This window comes from Lissotriton vulgaris, chromosome 10 (genome assembly GCF_964263255.1).
Source record: "Lissotriton vulgaris chromosome 10, aLisVul1.2, whole genome shotgun sequence".
NCBI lineage: Eukaryota > Metazoa > Chordata > Amphibia > Caudata > Salamandridae > Lissotriton > Lissotriton vulgaris.
The window spans coordinates 1138983021-1139003370 of NC_141698.1; the positions used below are offsets into that span (position 1 = coordinate 1138983021).

General features: G+C 46.5%; 1 protein-coding gene across 1 annotated transcript in view; it reads left to right on the forward strand.

The window, feature by feature from the left end:
* FAAH2 (fatty acid amide hydrolase 2) overlaps positions 1-9125 on the forward strand; it is a 153714-nt gene extending 144589 nt beyond the window's left edge. The window contains exons 9-11 of the mRNA XM_086942244.1: positions 461-572; positions 3696-3890; positions 4680-9125. Of these exons, the coding sequence (XP_086798370.1) occupies positions 461-572; positions 3696-3890; positions 4680-4855 (483 nt within the window). The 3' untranslated portion in view covers positions 4856-9125. The remainder of the gene's footprint in view (positions 1-460; positions 573-3695; positions 3891-4679) is intronic.
* Positions 9126-20350: the final 11225 nt, after the last annotated feature.

Consider the following 20350-nt stretch of genomic DNA (forward strand, 5'->3'; position numbering starts at 1 on the left):
AATTTTAGTGTCTCCGACGCCCCTGATCAAAGTGGCATCCACCATCTTGAATTGGTAAATTTAGAAATAAATTAAATGGCCTCTACTTCATTCCTTAGCCGGTGTTAATGCAATTGAATGACGCAGTCGTATCAGCATGCTTTATTTTTATTTTATGATTGGCAAGAAACGTTGCCAAAGTCACTAGGTTGATGAGGCACACTATATGGGCTATACCAAGATTTGTTCTGTCAGTATTTAGCGGTTAAGCAGCAGAGATGTTTTCAGTCAAATATAGATTGCTAACGTCTTCATTTGCCTTATTGGTTAAAACCGTTTTAAAAATATGCAAATAAGGGTTTCGCGGTCATGTTGTGCCTCGCTTCTTGAGTAATCAGCATATTTCTTGATAGAACGCCCGCTGTGCTGCCTTTTCCTATCCCTGCTGCAGATCTTTATATGTTGTCTGTTTCACTTGCAGCCTCCTCAGCTGTTTGCGGATCTGATGTCTGACCACGGGAAGGAGGTGTGGCCAGTGTGGGAGCTGCTCAAATGGCCTCTGGGGCTGTCTGTGCACACCCTCCCGGCCATCGGTAAGTCTCGGTGAATGAAGGAAAGGTTGGACACTGCGACTGCGCGTGATCCCAGATTTGGATTTTGGACAGGTTTGCATTGGGGGTTGGGAGGGGTCCCCAGAAATCACTTCAATTCCTCGGTCATATCCATGAGTCTCCTCTGATGTGGGAGTGTGGCTTGTATGTCTGGGGTGTATGTATATCTGGGGTGTATGTATATCTGGGGTGTATGTATGTCTGGGGTATGTATGTATGTATGGGGTGTATGTCTGGGGTATGTATGAATGTATGGGGTGTATGTCTGATGTATGTATGGGGTGTATGTCTGATGTATGTATGTATGGGGTGTATGTTCGGGGCATGCATGTATGGGGTATGTATGTATGTATGGGGTGTATGTATGGTGTGTATGTATGTATGGGGTATGTATGTATGTATGGGGTGTATGTCTGGGGTATGTATGTATGTATGGGGTGTATGTTCGGGTATGCATGTATGGGGTATGTATGGGGTGTATGTATGGTGTGTATGTATGTATGGGGTATGTATGTATGTATGTATGGGGTGTATGTCTGGGGTATGTATGTATGTATGGGGTGTATGTCTGGGGTATGTATGTATGTATGGGGTGTATGTTTGGGGTATGTATGTATGTATGGGGTGTATGTCTGGGGTATGCATGTATGGGGTATGTATATATGGGGTGGTGTGTGGCTCTGCCATGTGCTCCAGAGGGTGTCATTGCTCTCTTTATCAGAGCAATTGACGTCCAGACGGAGGCCCAGTCCTAATGATTAGGAGCAGCCTTTACTGGTGGCAGAAAGCATCGGCGGATCACCCGCAAGGCTGCGCCTACAGTTCTCTTGCAGAGTTGTCAAATGCCAAGCCCCCCCCCTATGGTCACTCTTCCCAACCAGGGTACACACGCATCTAAATCTAGAAGTTTTTTTTAACATATATATTTTCTCTTTAACTAGAGCCATAAACTCTCATAGTTCCTGAAGGTGAATCCAGACTTCATAATGCTCTAGAAGTAAACATGCGTCTGCAGACATTACCGCGTGCATGGGTACCTCGTGGGCAATTGTGAAACACAAATTATTGAATGAAGAGATTAATTTAGGAAGTTTATGCTCTTTTTCAAAGGAAGAAGAGACAAACCCCAGATGCATCAACAACCCAATTTGTGATTCCTTAATAGCGAAAAATACTGATTCGCTATTAAGGAATTGCAAAATGGAATGCATCAAGAAATCACTTAAAAAATAGCGATTTCTTAGAATTGCTTAATTGCGAGCAATCAAGGAATACCTAAGACCATCTCAATTTGCGAATTGCAATTAGCGATTCGCAAATTGAGATTGAGATTTCAAGGGTGCAGGGGTGTCCAAAGGACACCCTGTTGCACCCCTGAAATTGATATGTGCACAAATGTTGCGTACACACTTGCCCTTAGGGCATGTGTGTGCGCAACATGAAACTTTGAAAAATGCACTTTAGTGCATTTTTAAAAGTTTTTGCAAATTACCATGAAGTTGTACTTCATGGTAATTTGTGTGCCCGATTAGCGATTTTGCTATTTTAAAAACTTTCATGCATTGCATTTAAGGAATCTCAATTTGAGATTCCTTAAATGCAATTAATCGCAATTTAGCGATTTCTAAAATTGCAATTTTTGCATTTGGGATGATGCATCCCAAATGCAAAAATACCGCTCGCAAAGGGGCTGATTCTGAGAATCTGCCCCTTTGCGAGCGGATTTTAGTTTGATGAATCTGGGCCAAAGAGAATGAGAGAGCAAGTAGGGAGAGAAAGAAGGGCTATAGAAAGAAGAAGAAGAAAGAATGGAAATGGTGGAATAAAGCAGGTAAGTAACACAATAGAGGGAGTAAGAAAAGAAAGCAGGCAGGGCTGTAGGACATAGCAAGGAAATAAGGAGAGGAAGGAATTGCGGAAGGAGAAGATGAAAGCAAATAAAAAGTGCAAAGTAAGGACAGGAAGTTTGCAGGGCGGTAAAGGCATCAAGGGGAGACTGAGGAGAAGGGGAAAGGTGAAGAAAGGAAGCAGGAATGCGAAGATGAGGGACAGAATGAAGGGACAACAGTGAGAAGAAAAGGAAAGCATGGATAACGTGGAGAAGAAAATGAAAGTAGGAAATCATTCATAAAGGAGAAAAAGATACAGAAGAGAAGAAAAGGAAAATGGCAAAAAGAAGACAAAAAGGAGATGGAAAGAAGGATTGAAGCTGAGAAAAAAAGGCTAGAAGAAAAAAGAGAAAGAAAACAAAGTGAGAAATAAGGAAGGGAAGTAAGAAAATCAAAAGAGAAGGAACACAGTAGAGAAAGAGAAGAGGCAAGGAACAAAGGAGAGAAAGAAACAAAAAAACAAGAAAAGAAGAAGTGGAAAGAAAGAATGACAGAAAGGAGGCAGATTACGGAGAAGTAGTAAAGAAAAGATAAAGATAAACAGAGAAAGACCAACAGAAATAGAGAAAGAAAGAGAAAGGGAAGCGAGAAAGAATAAAGGAAGAAAACAAAAAAGGAGGAGGAAAAGATATCAAACAGTGTTCTCTGAGGCATTGATTTATTGTCGGGTTTCATAGCACTTAACAGAACGACATTGTTGATTTACAGAGAATGGAAGGTTCGGAGGGTTCACATAACCAGGGTTCAGAGTTTTGGAGAGCAGCATTAGAAGCATGGCAGCTGAATACTCCCTACTTCACCAGCGAGGCACTGGCTGCTGGTAGCTTGGACTCCACCTGCTGGAGAGAGTCGGTGCTCACAGGAAGTCAGTGCTCAGTCTGCTTATGTTTCTTCCTCCGAGAGGGAAGGCCTGTGGAATGCTAACAAGGAGGGCCTCTACCCCATGGGACTCTTGTACCCATGTGGCCATCACTTTAGGAGTGGTGAGAGGTTGTGGTTGTGGGTTCTGCACTCTCTTGAGGGTTGGAAGATATATTTTGGAGTCAGTCTGTAAAAGTTGGGCAAACTGAACCTGCTCTTTGTTTTGTTAGATTGGGAATGTGCCAGCTGAGTGCTTTTAATGAGGCGGGGTGTGAGAGCGTGTGCCTGGACACATTGGATGGACTGCATTTGAAGCAGGGGTCTGAACACCTTCTCTTGCTTGCTTCCTCCGCAGGGCTCGCTCTCACCGAGAGATTTACTGCACTGAATGAGAGCGGCAACGAGAAAATGAGGAACATGGCCCAGAACCTGCGAACTGAGCTCGTGAACCTGCTGGGCAAGGACGGGGTCCTCCTTTACCCCTCCCACCCCAGGGTTGCCCCCAAACACCACCTGCCGCTCGGAGTACCCTTCAATTTTGCGTACACCGGTGAGTGCAGCTATGCATGCATAGGTGGATGTTAGACTGTCTTTGCTACAGTTGGTAGAGAGTGTGCAAAGTGCAAGAAAGGATTGCTGGTGGAAGGGGTGGCTGTATCTAGAGTTGGAGCACAGAGCAGACCCTCTGTGTGGCGCTGTTCTCAGGTGGGATGTAGTCTGTCCTCCTTACAGAGCAGTGTGTGTTTGTAGACTGGAAGTACAGGCTCCTCCCTCATTTCTGTACTTTGCAATGCGATGTTGTCTGTGGTTGTTGCAGGATCATTGGTGTTCAGGTGAATGGTGTTATTGGTCGTGTTCCTGGTCCCTTAGTTTTGGGTCTTTTGTTTTGAGTCTTCGGTGGATTGTCTTGTTTGGTCCTGGAGGAGAAATGTTCGATTGCGTCTCAGTAATTAAGTTCTTTACGTTGAATATTTATGGGGATTGGTGTTGAATCATCTGTTTATTGGAGATGTGTGTCTGGCTCCTTGGTCTTTGGATCTGGATCTTGGTGGATGGTTTTGGTTGGTCAGCCCTGTGAAGATGGACATGAATAAACTGCATCAGATTGTGTTTCAGCAGTTTAGGTCTGTCTATTGATGGTTCTTGGGTCTGGAGCGTTGTTGACATTATTGGTTTTGAGGTTTTTGGGGCTCTTGGTCTAGGGTTCCTGGTTCCTTGGTTTGGGTGTTGGGTGTTCGTGGTTGGTCAGTTTCGGTGGATGATCATGGAGGGCCAGTGTTGGATGGTGTTTTTATATTGAAACTCTTTGCACTGACGTCCCTCTCTTATCTTTCTTTAGGTATCTTCAATATCTTGGGGTTTCCAGTAACCCAATGCCCGCTTGGTTTGGGCAAAGAGGGCCTCCCCGTGGGCATCCAGGTGGTGGCAAATCACTTCAATGACCACCTCACTCTGGCTGTGGCTCGCTACCTGGAAAAGGCGTTTGGCGGCTGGGCCGTCCCTGGCACCTCATAGACTAATATATTTATTTTGTTTAGGGACAGTGGACCATGAATTTGCTCCTAGAAACGAATACGGTGAAGGCTATCAGGATATGTGAACTAGTGTGCCGGAGCCAGTGTGCCGGAGCCACCGTGCCTTCCGCTATCTTCCACATTGGTGCTGCTCCTTCAAATGGTACAGGACTGCGTCACGCTGCCTCTGAATGGATCAGACACCCTTCGAGAAGGATTGACATGCCTCCGAGATTAAAACTGATAAACGTTGACATAATTCCTATTGTTGCTTTAATACATTACCAGGATCTCCAAAGGAAATCTCCATTGCTGCTCTGCTGACTTACCCCCAAGTGAATGAATGAATGAATATAAGCTTTATAAAGCGCGGACTTAGCCGAGGGGCATCAAGGCGCGGCGGAAAGGATCAGGATCAGAGATGTCCGTAGGTTAAAGGGCTTACAGTTTCAAGCTGGTGAAGAGCCAGGTCTTCAAGGCCTTACGGAACGAGGAATGAAGGTCCAGAGCCGAAATTGAAGGAGGGAGGGAATTCCACAGATTGGCTCCAGCCAGTAGAAACTCTTCTATTTATTTGGGGGCCCAGAGAGAGTTCGGTGTCCACTATGATGCCTACATTTTTGTCACTGAGGCCATGGCGAGGGCAAGATCTAAGCGTATCTGGCCACCAGGCCTCAGACCACATGTCCTGTTTGTCTCCGAAAATTGAGATCTCAGTTTTATCCCCATTGAGTCTTAGATAGGTTTCTACCATCCATGAAGCCACCCCCTGCATGCTGGGTGAATGGGGAAACTACATTATTTGCTTTACCTTATTTGATGCCACAGACGTGCCGGGGATGGGTCAGGATGATCTGCAAGAGCAGAACAGAAGAGCTTTCACCCTCGCATAGGAAGATTCTGCTCATGTGAAAGACAAAGATAGGATCATATTAATTGGGTCTGGGGCAGGTGAGCACTGCAGGTGAGAATTCAGCGAGACACTACCATTGGCATCGGGGAGGAGATCCGCATTGGCCACCGGTCACTGATATGCCCTAGTAAACCATACATTCATGGTGTTTGTGTGTGCACCACTGGTTGCTGGTGAGTTTACCACTGGTCACTAGTGCCCACTGGTTGCTGGGGAATTCTACAATGCGAGTTGTTACTCATGCCCTCAGGTGCCACTGGTCACTTTGCACTCTCCTGTGTCGCTGGTCTCTACCTCGCCTAGTGTACTGTAGCATACTCCTGATCACTGGAGCACCCTAGTGCACCGTGATCGTTATTGTGCACCTCTGCATCATTGATCACCGATGCACACATTGCACTGCTGGGCACTGATGCACCCTACTCTACCTTAGCTCACTGATGTGCAGTAGGTCACCAGTGGTAAATTATGTGCATTAGTGAAGCACTCCTAACTAAATCATTCTAGTGCAGCACAAGTCAACCATGCACCGCTAGTCACTGGTGCACATTCATGCACCACAGTTCATAGTGCATTGATGCGCCCTAATGCCCCACTGCTGTGCACTCTTGCCCTACTGGTCTCCAATGCACATTTATTCAGTACCAGCCACACGGATGTGCACTAATGCACTGTTGGCCACTGATGCTCCCTCGTGCTCACTGTCACTATTGTGCACTAGCACACACCTAGTAGCTTGTGTGAGCTGTCACATCGCAACACAGATGCCAGACATGTATTCCTCTCCTGTTGTGCAAAGCCCCTTCCAGCCTATCAGACTTTGAAAAGGGGCATTGGAAGGGGTGGGCGAAGGGAAACACATGGGGCTGCATAGATGGATATGTGTTGATAGAAAAAGCGTGTGGAAATGTTCAAAAGCCCATCGTAAATCAAGTGCGGTTCTAGAAAGAGTGACGTGCGAGATGCATTTACACTATGTCCTCTGTCTCGCCGAAGGAAAGTGCTACTGATGAATTTTCAATTCATGAAGTGACAACAGGACGGTTCACAACGACCTTTCCCGAAGTGGAAATCCAGCCCTGCTTCCCTACCTTCCAACTAATGGGATCATTCCATTCATCATCCTGGGATCTAAACTGGTGGGCAAAAACATAAGAATATTTACCCCAGCGTGCAGGGACCTTGGAACACTCTCTCTCGATCTCTCTCTCTCTCTCTCTCTCTCTCTCTCTCTCTCTCTCTCTCTCTCTCTCTCTCTCTCTCTCTCTCTCTCTTCTCTCTCTCTCTCTCTCTCTCTCTCTCTCTCTCTGTCTCTCTCTCTCTCTCTCTCTCTCTCTGTCTTTCTACCCACCTTCAAAAACCTGTAAATATCAACAAAGTTTAGACTGTTTAGCAATATAAAAACACCCTTTCCCCAAAACTACACCATAGTGCCTATAACTCAAACTGCTCCCGAACATGTCTGTCCAAGGAGGAAAAGTGCAGCCTGATAGGCTTCAAAATGACAGTTCAAAAAGCCCCTAGTCTCTGTAGGAGTCCATGGGCTTCCACTTCCCTTAATGCCGTCTACTGGCATAGCCTCAGAGTCCTTTTAGGGCTCGGCTCTAGACTGTGCATGCGTTGTTTCAAAAAGAGACATGTTGTATATACCTTGTGGAGCTAGGCCGCCCATAGGCTTCTAATTTTCTGGCTCCATCGTCGCTCTTCTAATCTTTCTCCCCATTTGTCCACGGCACGCATGACCGCGAGCAAGTACCAATTAATACTATACATCGACTGCGCCCATTTAATGACCCTTTTAGAAACTTTGTTTAAGAGCCCACCCCAGGAGCGGTTGTGTTTTCACTTGCTCTGAGCACCGCGTCATTTCTGTAAACAGGCCTGCAAATCATGTTCTCAGCTTGTTTATTGTCCTATCCCCCAATCACACTCCTCAAGCTGTCACTTTTTCTATCTCACTGCCCCATTTTTGCTTACCCTCTGCTTCTCAGACCATCGTGAAATTGCTCTCCCTCACTCAGTAGTTTTTCTTATCCCATTCCCCAATCACCCTCCTCCAGCTTTTGCTGGCTTCCCCCCGAACCCCTGTGGCTGCTTGCCCTTTGCTTCTCCGACCGTAATGGAACAGGCCTGTGATTCATGTTCTTAGCAGGTTTTTCAAGCCACAGCATGTTTTACGATTACCAGGAGAACATTCGCGGGAAGAGAGTGAGATTGTCAGTAATCCCCTCCATGATCTCCATTGCCTTGCAAGGTCAAGTGACCATTTTGTTTCAGCTGCCCCTCACTCACTCATTCTCTCCCCAGTCCCAATACCTGAGATAGTTACAAAAAACAGGAACACGTCCTAACGAGCTCGGCTCGATGGTTAGTAATAAAACAGGATGCGGGAAGGGCTTGTTTCAACTCACTGGTTGATCATTGTAAAGCACCACATGCCACCAACTGCACTCCTAGGCATCTGTGTAGAAAGCACTTTGTGGTTGAGAATACAGCACAAAGTACATAAGCAAGCACATGGTTTGTTATTTTGCATATTTACAGGTTAAAAGCAAATTATCAGTCAAATGCTTATTGCAAGATAAAATAAAGGTATTTTCAGAGGGCATCCCGCCTTTGAGATGAGGGTTTGGTAAATGTTAATGCCAGCATTATTCCGATTTTGAAAATTGAAATCTACCAGGGGAGCCAAAGAGGAACTTTGCATGTGCACGGTCTCCGTGCCCCGGGCGAGCCAAAATAACAACAGTTGTAAAAAAAAAAATACTATTACATAACATTTTTAGGCTGATATATCTAAGTATGCAAGAATTCAGTACTATTACACAAATTAACAGGATTAGTTTTACCAACCTCAGAACGTCCAAAGGCTGAGTTAGCCCTGCCAGTAACCGGCCACGTGACCCAGTGATAAAAGTACAGTGGCCGATTGAACTGGCTTACCACTCTCTTGCAAGGGCCTTGACATCTAGGTGGTTGTGTAAATCCAGTTCACTGACTGGAAGGGAGGAATGGTCAGACTATACCATGTTTATATCAAACAAATAGACACAACAGTGACCCACAAAACACCATGTAGTAGGAAGAATGAATAGATTAATTAAAGGATTCCTGAATTTAAATCTACACATGCAGTGACTTCCTCATTTTGATGATTGTTGGCCGTGATACTTCTAGCCAGTCGTATTCTCAGTTGGTTGAGTGCCTGCAGTAGCCATTTATTGTGTAGCATGCAAGTCACAAGTATGAATTGCACTAAAGCAGACGGTACCTTCTGTTCTTGAGAGGTGAACAAGATAAGTATCATGATTTTACTAGGTACATTTGGCAGCACTCATTAAAGTTAATTGACATTTTTCATATTGTCTTTTGCTCTCTATCAAATGGTAAATTTAGTTTGGGGTGCCTTGCTCATGTATGCCCGTGGTCACACACAGAAGTAACAGCGCACCAGCTACGGGCACTTGGGTGCTGCATCTGCCTGGGGAACACTTACCATGTGGCCATGCAATGCGGAAAAACATTGGTATTGACAAAGCTAATAGCTCACACATTGCCAAGACCAATTGGCTTTGCCAATGCTTGTTTTCCAGGGCTCGGGCTCCTAAAATACTCTGGCAGCTTTTTAACCTGTTTTCTTAGTTTGTTTTCTTTCAGGATACATTGTTTTTCGATTTTAATCACCATTTTTTTCCAACTTGAAAGTCTCATGAGGTGTTTTTTAAATGTTTCTACTGGTTGTCCTGCTGTCACGCCTTCTCAGTTTGTGAACTGTCCATCCTGTTAAAGAAAATAGGCTGCCTCAGACCCAGACCAAGTGTGTGTGGTCACTTTACCACCATCTCAGTCTGTGAATGAGCGGCCCCCAGCGCCTTGAAACCATAAGGGGTGATAGGTTTGTGCTTTACAAGTATGAATTATTATTATTTATATTATTGTATAAAAATACCAAAAGGACTCTGAAAGCCAGGGAAGGCATGAGGCTTTGTGGAAAACTGAAGATGAAAGGGAAGAAAAAGACGAACAAGCCCTCCATGGAAACCTTCAGTTCACACTGTGATGATGCCTGCATCCCTAAAGGACATTCACAAGGGGATAGCTAGAGAGACGTCAGCTAAAGCTACGGCCTGTCATGTTCACTGTGGAGAACAAGCTCATCTTTGAAGCACCATCGTTGACACCCATTAGACAAATTCTCAGTGACAAAGCAGCCCTGGCAAATGTCTGCTTCACATTCGTCATCAATCATTTTGACATTCACCATGTTGCTCGACATCACAATTATCCCCGTTGCTCGACGTCCCACAATATGGTTTCCTACATTCGAGGTCTCAGCTCTAGACTGTCTATGTGTTGTTTCGAAAAGAGACATGTTGTATATACTTTGTGGAGTTAAGCCGCCCATAGGCTTCTAATTTGCTGGCTCCATCGTCGCTCTTCTAATCTTTCTCCCCATTTGTCCACGGCATGCATTACCACAAGTAAGTACCAATTACTACTATACATCGACTACGCCCATTTAATGACCATTTTAGGAACTTTTTTATCTTTGTTCAAGAGCTCACCGCAGGAGGAGCGACTGTGTTTTCACTTGCTCTGAGTACAGCACTATTTCTGTAAACAGGCCTGCAAATCATGTTCTACATTCAACCTATCTCCTGACTTGATTTACTAAGAACCAGTTAAAGCTGTCACCCTCTTCTGACCAATGTCCACTACTTTTAGGACCTTCTGGATTCATGGTTCCAGCAGAGCATGCGTTACAAGCACCTTTACAAACTCTTAACCTGCTTCCACCACCTCAATAATTCCAAGGCAAACTTTACTTTCAGTCTTTTTTTCGATATTCCCCCTCAAGCCCTTTCTTTTAAATCAAGGAGCCTGAAAGCACTGCACACACGAAGGAAGGGAGAGGAGTCTGGCCCCCATCTTGTTTGCCGACATCTTTATACTGGGATAATGGAACAGCATGTCATCATACAGACCAGTGTCAGCTGTAGGTTGTCTTGTGGATATTATCACTTGTCATGATGTTTCGGCTGGCATGAGGAACATTTAAACTCTGCATCCTTCTGCAGACTCCACAGATATCCGTAATGCTGATAATGGCGCTTCTTCAACCCTAAGGCTTTCCCAGACCCCTTCCACCACCAGTTCTAGGCCTATCTGAATGGGCAGAGGAGAAATTCCTTACTTCGGCCTTGGTGAAAGCAGCGACAGCCATTGAAATCTTTATGCCACACGAGCACGACAATGACTTTTTGAAATCCGACTCGAAGGAAGATTCTGTCTTCTGAGCAGTAAGGAGGAAGAATGCTTCCTCCCCTAAAATGTAAGCATCTCCTGTAAAGGTGATGTATATGGCAGGTAGAAAGATGTATCACAGCATCCACAGTCCTGAAAACAGATAGCGTGGTGGCTGTAAGAGGTCGTTATTACCATGAAATTTGGGGTGACCTAAAGAGTTTCTCAGATGTCCTGCCAAGATATCGTCAATGGGTCTTTGAGGAGTTAGTTGGAGAAGGGTTCCTAGTCTCGAACTAACCTGTCAGTGCAGTTGATGTAGCATACCTGGCTGCTGCAGGTTGCAGCCAAGGGATCACCATACGTTAGTCTGCCTGGTTGCATCTTACTCCCCTGAAACCAGACGTGCAACCAAACGTTCTCAGGCTTCCCTTTTCCGGGTCTTCCTTGTTCGGCCAGCACACTCGGCATGAAGTGTTAAGAGTGCCAAAGGAGGTGGAGACCCTAAAGGCAGGTGGACTGAAAGAGAATGATACACTTTTCAGGTCCCAGTAGAAGTTATCCTTGACAACCGGTTCAATCCCATCGTTGGCTCCATCAGCAGTAACAACAGTGCTAGAGGCATTCTTAACAGAAGAGGAAAGGCTCAAGGCATAAGTCGTCCCAAGCTCAGTCTTCCAACTCTGTAGGGTAACAGTCCTCCAGCAGTCGCGAGCGAGGACTCCTCCCACCTCAGTGACCACTCAGTGATGGGCGCTATAACTTGGCATTTTGAAGAATAGAAAAAACCAACGATGACAAGTGGGTACCAAAGAGATGGCTATTCGCTGTGTTTTCAGGTACTGCAACTGGCTATTTCACCAAAGCCTTCTTTTAAATTCAATCGATACGTTCGTCAAATGTAAACCTCTAGGTTCTTACACAAATAGATGAAAGTACCAGGTCCCTTCCCCCACAGGGGGAGAGGTCTTTATTCAAGATAATTTCTGGTTCAGACAAAAAGGCTTGAAGAAGTAATTTAGATCAATCAAGTTCTTGCATATTGCCAACAAGTAGATCAAAAGAGAGACATTTTGCAGGCTGACACTCAGCCAATTTTCCGCATCTGAGAGGAGGAGACTGGATGTGCCCTGTGAATCTACAGGATTCTTAACTCCTTGTTCTTTCACAAAGAAACACAAAAAGTTCTTACAATTTATGATACATTATTCCCACCTACATAACACAGTACTACCCTTGGGTCTAAAATGCACTTCTCCAAGATTCTCCAGCTGCATGCTAGTAGTGGCAACTCACCTGCGGCATCAGGGAATATTTGTTTATCCATAACTGCACGATTAGCTGATAAAAGTACATGATTCACAAAGAGTGGCACCATACTCTGAGCTGGGTGCTTCTGGTTCACCTAGGTTTGCAACCAAATCTGCAGAAATCTGTCTTCTTCGAGCAGCATTAGATGCAGAACGAGGAAAAGCATTTACTTGGAGACGAGAGTGCCATCAATCTGGGAGAAGTGCCTTAATCTAAAAGCTCAGATCTCTTCCCTTGCTGTATTCTATGCCACCTGCATTTTCATTATCCTAACTACAAGGATGCACACAAGACTACTACAACAATGTCTCGATGACCAGTTGTCTCAGAGGGTTATCAGCTGACACAGAGCTTCAGCTTTCGATAGCTGCAAAGCAATCTCTCTCGTAGTGGTGCAAAAGCGGCAATCTTCTGCTAAGTGTACTTTTCTAGGCGCAGATGTATCCCTCTCGGATACATCTCGAATTTACAGAATTGCGTCTAGTTTTTTAAGGCCTAGTCAACATCTCTGACTATGAGCAATATCTTAATCCAGATGCCGATGCCAACATTACAACGATGCATTACCTGAACAAACAGGAATACAGAAGCTCGAGGGACCGTGGAGACGCAGAAGGTCTGGCCATGGGCTCTCGCCACAGGTCTGACAAGGAAAGCAGTTCTCTTATCACAAGTTCAAAGTTACCAAACAGACTTTCTAAGCGGGCTTTATCAAGAATTTAAACTGTGAGCTTCGCAGTGCTCATTCGGAGGGTCCTTCAGCAATAGATCAATTTGCTGAATATTTAAACAAAAAGGCCAAGACTTTGCACCCAGGAGCTGGGAACCAGGGTTTCTGGGCAAGATTTAGTTTATAAATTGGTCACGGAATTTACTTTCCACCTTTCCACCGGTGCGGTTATTTCCAACAACCAAGCAACAATAATACATATTGCTTCCGAGAGGCCCAGATGATGGTGGTTCCCGGATCTGCTGCAGATGTCACTAAAGCCACACAAGAGATGACCATCTAAACTGAACCTGTTTACCTGATCACATGGTCAGTTATTCCACTTGAGATCCAGCCTGAAGCTGAATATCTCAGTTTGGCTTCTAGAATCACATTGTATGAGCGACTGAGATTACCTCAATCATATAAGGACATATTGAAAGATGTCAAAAGGCCTTCAAGAAGGGCTTCTAATTCCTTCAAGTGGAAAAGATGTTGCTTATCATGTGAGCAGCATGGTCACAATCCCATCTCCTGCAGAAGGGATTTTTCCTTGTTGCATTTCTCTCAAGCTATTTTGCAGCGAAGGCCCATCTTGCACCTCTTACAGAAAGGGGCCTAATCAGACTTTTTTTTCTGTAAGGTCCCTGTCAAAGAAAACATCGTTGAAGGCTTGAAGAAGTATTTCCTCAGATAAATGCACCTACTCCACTTTGGGAGCTTATTTTAGTTGTGCTGAAACTATTCGGCCCTCCATTTAAACATATTTACACAACTTCATTGCAGCATCTGTCATTGATGACAGTCTTTTTAGTTTCTATTAACTTCAGTGTAGGAGAGTAGGGTCTGCTTCCTATTCTCACCCGCACTTTTTGTTGTGATACTCCGGTTTTTCGACTTTAGTGTGGCTGTGGCCCTGCTAATCAGACCCAGAGCCCAGCTGTTCTCTCTCTAAATTGATACCATGTACTTTATTTACATATCTAATTGGGAATTGGGTCACCTTTGTGAGCCCCTGTATAGTGTACCATAGGTACCCAAGGGCATAGGTGCATCCAAGGCCTACCAGGGGCTGCAGCATGTATTATGCAACCCCTGGCTGGCCATCCAAACTGACACCACAGGCTGATCACTCAGCTTGGGCAAGGTGGTGTAATCACCCCTTGCTTAGATATAGTATACCCATATCTACCCTTACATATAGACACATATATACCTATAAGTCACTCCTATGGTAGGCCTTGACAATCCTGAAGGCAGAATGCTTGGTTTTATGTGAGAGGGTGCTCTAGCATGATCAGAGCCCTTCTGCAGCTTTCGGAACCATCTCCTTATAGCTGTTCTATGATATAGCCATACCATATACTCTTAAGTGCTGTTAGATTTGGGGTTCTCTGGTTGGCACAGGTAAATACTTGTGACAAGCAGGGACCCTCTCCTCTAGTCAGGATAAGGAGATCACCCTCTAAAATAACCCCTGCTCACCCTTTAGGTAGTGTGGCGCAAGCAGACAAGGCTTATCTCAGAAGCGTGCTACAGGTTAAGCATTTGTGTTACACATACTGTAACTCAATGACACCACCACAAAAGGGATGCCACACTAGGTTTTATATCAAAAATAGGTATTTCTATATAAGGCTTAATACAAGACCCAATAACGTTTAAACATGAGGCCACAATACTATCTTAGGAAAAAGAGTTCTTTAAAGTGCGTAATTCTCTTGTCCGACTCTCACGATGAAAAACAATGTCTAAAGGGGCCGCACAGGCGCTGCGGACTCTCCGGTCCGAGGCGTACCCACAGGTGTAGGAGTCAAAGTACAGTACCTTTAGATAGTGAGGAGTCCGGCTCGAATGATGCGTGCAGGGAGAAAAGGGGTACCCGGGACGTTTGTCAGCGTCTTCCTGATGCTAATCCGCCTCGGGCAGACGTCTACGTGCGAGGCGTGGGAGCGGGACTTTGGAGAATGAGGTGGACAGTCCGGGGCTTTAGGCGATTGCGGTGCGATCCCGGTGCGATGCGGCATTCGAGCCGTACCTTCAGGAGCGGGGCTGGCTGTGCGAGATGAGCAGTGCAGCACAAGGTGGCTGGTGCGTGTCGTACATACAAGCTGTAATCTTCAAGTGCAGCACTGCCGGGGAATCTCACCAGAGCGTTGCACGGCGGCTGGTACGCTTCGAGCGTACGGGCCTTACTTGACCGGATGGTGCGATTCAATCCCCAGCGGCAGGAGGCAACAAGCAGTGCGGCTCAGAGAGGGGAGGGGGGAAGCGGGTTGCGGTGCGGCCCGGCTGAGGTACGGTGCGAGCTACGGTTTGTAGGAAAGCGGAAACACACAGTGCGGGACAGCAACGGCACGGGCTTCAAGGCAGACAGGGTTTCTCGAGGCGCACTCTGCTTACGGTTCCGGCGGCACAAGGAAACAGGCAATTCCAGCAGCTCTTGGCAAAGGCAGGAGGAGTCCAATAGTACTGGGACTCCGTTCAGGGGGCAATCTCACCCACAAGCCCTTGGAGATTGTTGAAGTCACAAGTTGAACAAAGTCTCTTTCAGTCTTTCCCTCTCCTTCCACAGCAAGGCAACCACTGCAGGCCAATCTCCCAGGTCAGGGACAGTACTCCTCCTTGCAGCTTTTCCAGGTCCTGCTTGTCGGGCAGAGGTTCTTCTTGGTTCAAACAGGATCTAATTTCGTAGGAGCAGGGCTCCTATATTCATACTGCAAATCTTTTGTTCTCTCAGGCCAGGGGGACTGTGCCTAGTTCAGTCCAGTTTCTCAGCACTTTGTTGACAGGATGCAGGCTTCTGCTTTCAGTGTGCAGGGCAGAGACAACAGACGCTCCACAGGAGGTGGTGCCAGCATTGAGGTGGCAGAGCACAGCCCTATTCAGAGTCAAGGGTTACTCCTCCCACCCATCCTGGTGTAATCATCCTATTTACCACCTGGCTGCCCAGCCTGTCTTCTGGAATTCCCCAGCCCTGTCTCACACACACAGAAACCAGACAGCAGATACACATCCTAGCAGAGGCGGGCTGAAAAGGTTAGGCAAGCAAATACCAACTTTCTAAAAGTGGTATTTGCAAACACAGAATATTAAAATAAACTTTACTAAAAGATGCATTTTATTATTCTGAGTTCAGGCATACTAAACTCGAATTTCTACCATGTTCCCTGAGTCTGTTAGGAATGTACAATGTAACAATTCCAACAGCCCATTCTGGCCTATGAGAACAGGTAGCCTTACAATAGTGAAAAATGAAAATGGCTGTAATTCACTTTTAGGACATGGCAGACACACCAGGGCTTGTCCTACCTTATGCTTACAATGCACCCTGCCCTTGGGCCTACCATAGGGGTGACTAATATGAAGTTAAGGGAAGGTTTTGGGACTGGCAAGTGGGTGCACTTGCAGCATGACACTACCAGACTGCACGCAGGTTCTGCAATGGCAGACCTTAGACACATTTTACCGGGCTGCTTCTGTGGGTGGCACAACCAGTGCTGCAGGCTACTAGCAGCATTTGGATTTACAAGCCCTGGGCACTGCCAGTGCACTTTACTGGGGTCTGACAGTAAACCAAATAAGCCAATCATGGAAACCAATCAACATATACACATTACCTAGGGAGCACTTGCACTGTGGCTCTGATTGGCAGTGGCACAGTGCTCTGAGCAGCTAACACCAGCAAAACAAATGCGGCAACGGCAACAAAAATGGAAGGGAGACCCATGCCAATGGTGCCAGGTCTAACACGTGTCCCCTGCAGCTGAAATGTGTGGTGAACTACCCTACCCCAGGGAGTTCTCATCACTAAGGCGGAAAAGCCTGGACAGACCGTCAGCGTTCGCGTGGTCTGAACCAGGGCGGTGTTCCACCGTGAAGTTCATACCCTGTAGGGAAATGGACCACCTCAACAGCTTTGGATTCTCACCCCTCATCTGCATCAACCATCTGAGGGGCCTGTGGTCTGTCTGAACTCGGAAGTGAGTTCCAAACAGGTAGGGTCTTAGCTTCTTCAGTGCCCAGACCACAGCAAAAGCCTCACGCTCAATTTCACTCCACACCTATTCCAGTGGAAGTAACCTCCTACTGATGAAGGCTACAGGTTGGTCCCAGCCCTCCTCATTCATCTGTGAGAGAAGAGCCCCTACACCATGCTCTGAAGCGTCTGTCTGCACTAGGAACTCTTTGGAGAAGTCGGGTGCCAGGAGCACGGGCGCCGTGCACATGGCAGTTTTAAAGGTGTCAAAAGCTATCTGACAGTTGTCAGTCCAGATCACTTTCTTTGGCTGCTTCTTGGAAGTCAGCTCTGTCAGGGTGCAACAATGTTGCCATACCCCTTAACAAACCTCCTATAATACCCGGTGAGACCTAGGAAGGCTCTCACCTCTGTCTTGGTTTTAGGGGGTTCCCAAGCCAGGATGGTTTGAGTCTTGGGTTGGAGGGGCGCCACCTGGCCGCTCCCAACTTGGTGTCCCAAGTACACCACAGAACCCTGCCCGATCTGGCACTTGTTCGCCTTGATCGTGAGGCCCGCCTTGCGCAGTGCCATCAACACTTCCCAGAGGTGGCGCAGATGTTCTTCCCATGTGACACTGAACACTGCAATGTCATCCAGGTAGGCAGCACTGAACTCATCCAGCCCAACCAACACCTGGTTGACCAACCTCTGAAAGGTGGCAGGGGCATTCTTCACCCCAAATGGCATAACCCGGAACTGGAAATGCCCATCTGTTGTGGAGAATGCTGACCTCTCTTTGACCCCATCAGTCAAGGCGATCTGCCAGTACCCAGACATTAAGTCAAACGTGCTGAGGTACCGTGCAGCCCCTAACCGATCATTGATCTCAACAGCTCTGGGGATGGGGTGCGCGTCAGTCTTGGTGACTGAATTGAGTTCTCTGTAGTCCACACAGAACCGGAGTTCGGGTGTGGCACCCGGGGCTGCAGCCTTCGGGTCCAAGACCACTGGGCTGGCCCAAGGACTGCTGGAAGACTCAATCACCCCAAGAGCAAGCATCTTTGAGACCTCCTCTTTGATGCAAGCCCTGACCCTGTCAGTCACCCTGTAAGCCTTGTGCTTCATAGGTAGGGCACCGGGTTTTCCGTTTTTACGGATTTTTACATATAAATACAGACGGAAAACAAGTTTTCCTTTATCTGTATTTATATATAAAAACGGGAAAATACTAGTATATTTTGCTGTGCTACCATCTGGTGTCTCACCTTCCTTAGGGGCTTAAGAGGTGACAGCTTCCCCAGCTTCCCGTGTGCACACAGAGCTGCCAGCCGCACCCAAGTACTTCACAGGTCTTTGAAAGACCATTTATTTGTTAATGAGGCTGCTTTGTTATTTCACCCCTTTTAGAGCCGCTGCCAGAGTCAGATTAGGACGGACTTCGTAGCTGCCAAAGTTTCAGATTGCTATGTAAATAAGAGTGACATTTCAACTACCATGAGTATACTTTCATAAGCAAAATAAAGCAACGCATAATAGGGAGACAGGATATAAGTATCAGAATTTACATCCATTTAAGCAACTAGAAAAAGAAGATTTTAAAACTGCAGCAGAGCACCAGAAATTGAAGGGCACTTCCCTTGTAATCTTACCGTACTGTTAAGGTCGGCGGGTCGGCCCGGTTCCTCTAGAACACGGGTACTCCTAGTACGGCCCGACAAGCCTTCCCTGGCGGCCCGCGGACCTTCCAGTCATTGCACCCGTGTTTAAAATAAAATGTTAAGACTGACATATGAATATGGAGTTAACTGCATTTGGGATTGTTGAAAAGGGATTGTTCTATATACAGCCATGCGTTGATTTCTCGAACAGAAGTTTTCAAATACATTTTCCACATTGCTTTGCAGAGACCGCTAACCTGTCCCCATAGCCATTGATCAACATCGACATCGCAGTTTCATAACGAGCCCACAAGAACTGTCTAACTGTGAAAACAGTTTATGAATTGCAACGTTTAGTCAACCATACACTGTCAGCTAAAATAATTCACCATTATCCTGTGCATAAGAAAACCTTATGTCTACCTTTCTGTTTTAAAAATATTATGATGTGATGTTCATTTTATTTATAAATCGCACGTTTCCGGAAGCTTAAAGGCGCTGCAGTTGAACAGGCCGCAACAAAAAACTTTTTTTTGTTGCTTTTTCTTTTTAGTTTTGATAAGTTTCCTGCTTTTCAGCAATGCAGGATCGGAGCGGTGGCAAAGGAATGAGTATTGCAGAGCTTGGAACCGATATTACACATTTTTGTTATTTTACCCAGGTGACATTCATGGCTGGCCGCACATTGCAGCAAAGATAACACAACCTCTTTGAGCTCTAAACAACGCCTCCAATAATCACACTAACACCTTACAAATAAGATCGGGTGTCACACAGAACATTTTGCCCTGTCAAAGGTTTTTAATGGATTCTAACAATGTCAGGATGAAGCTGAACATTTTTTTTAAAGACTGTCTGCAACTAGAGCGGAGCGCGACTATGGGAGACTCTGCTGCTCTGTGGGGGCCTAAGAAGGGGTGAAATTCAAAAGCCCCATTAACATGCAAATGGTCTTTTAAAGACCTGTGAAGTGCTCGGGCGGCTGTGTGTGCGTGCCCGGGAAGCACCCTGGGCTGACACACAGGCAGGGTGAGATGACAGAGGGAGGTAGAGGGAGGGAGACAGAGGGAAAGGGAGTGAGGGGAGGGGAGTGAGGGAAGGGGAGTGAGGGAGGGAGTGAGGGAAGGAGTGAGGCAAGGAGAGGGAGGGAGTGAGAGAAGGGGAGTGACAGAGGGAGTGAGGGAAGGGGAGTGAGGGGAGGGGAGGGAGAGAAGGGGAGTGAGGGAAGGGGAGGGAGAGAAGGGGAGTGAGTGAAGGGGAGGGAGAGAAGGGGAGTGAGGGGAGGGGAGGGAGAGAAGGGGAGTGAGGGAAGGGGAGGGAGAGAAGGGGAGTGAGGGAATGGGAGGAAGGGAAGCTTACAGAAGCTGGTACTTACTTGGGCCGGAAGCAGAGTCCCAACTTGGAGTGTGGCGAGGACGGCTCCATTAATTACTAAAGCAGCGTCTCTCTGCAAGGCAGTGGCTGCAGGCTCATGAATTCAGCCACGAGCCACCAAAGGCTGCCATAATTCGGGGGTATGTCAAGGCGTATCAGTGATAGGATCCCTCTAGGCTTGCGCCAGTCCAGTGAGTAGTCCCAGGCGCAGCACGGCCGTCCAGTGACACACAGACCCAGGGCTAATAAACGCGCGCTGGGTCTGCATCAATCTCAACGGACGCTGTGGTTATTCACTGAACACAGCTCTGCACGTTTGTATCATG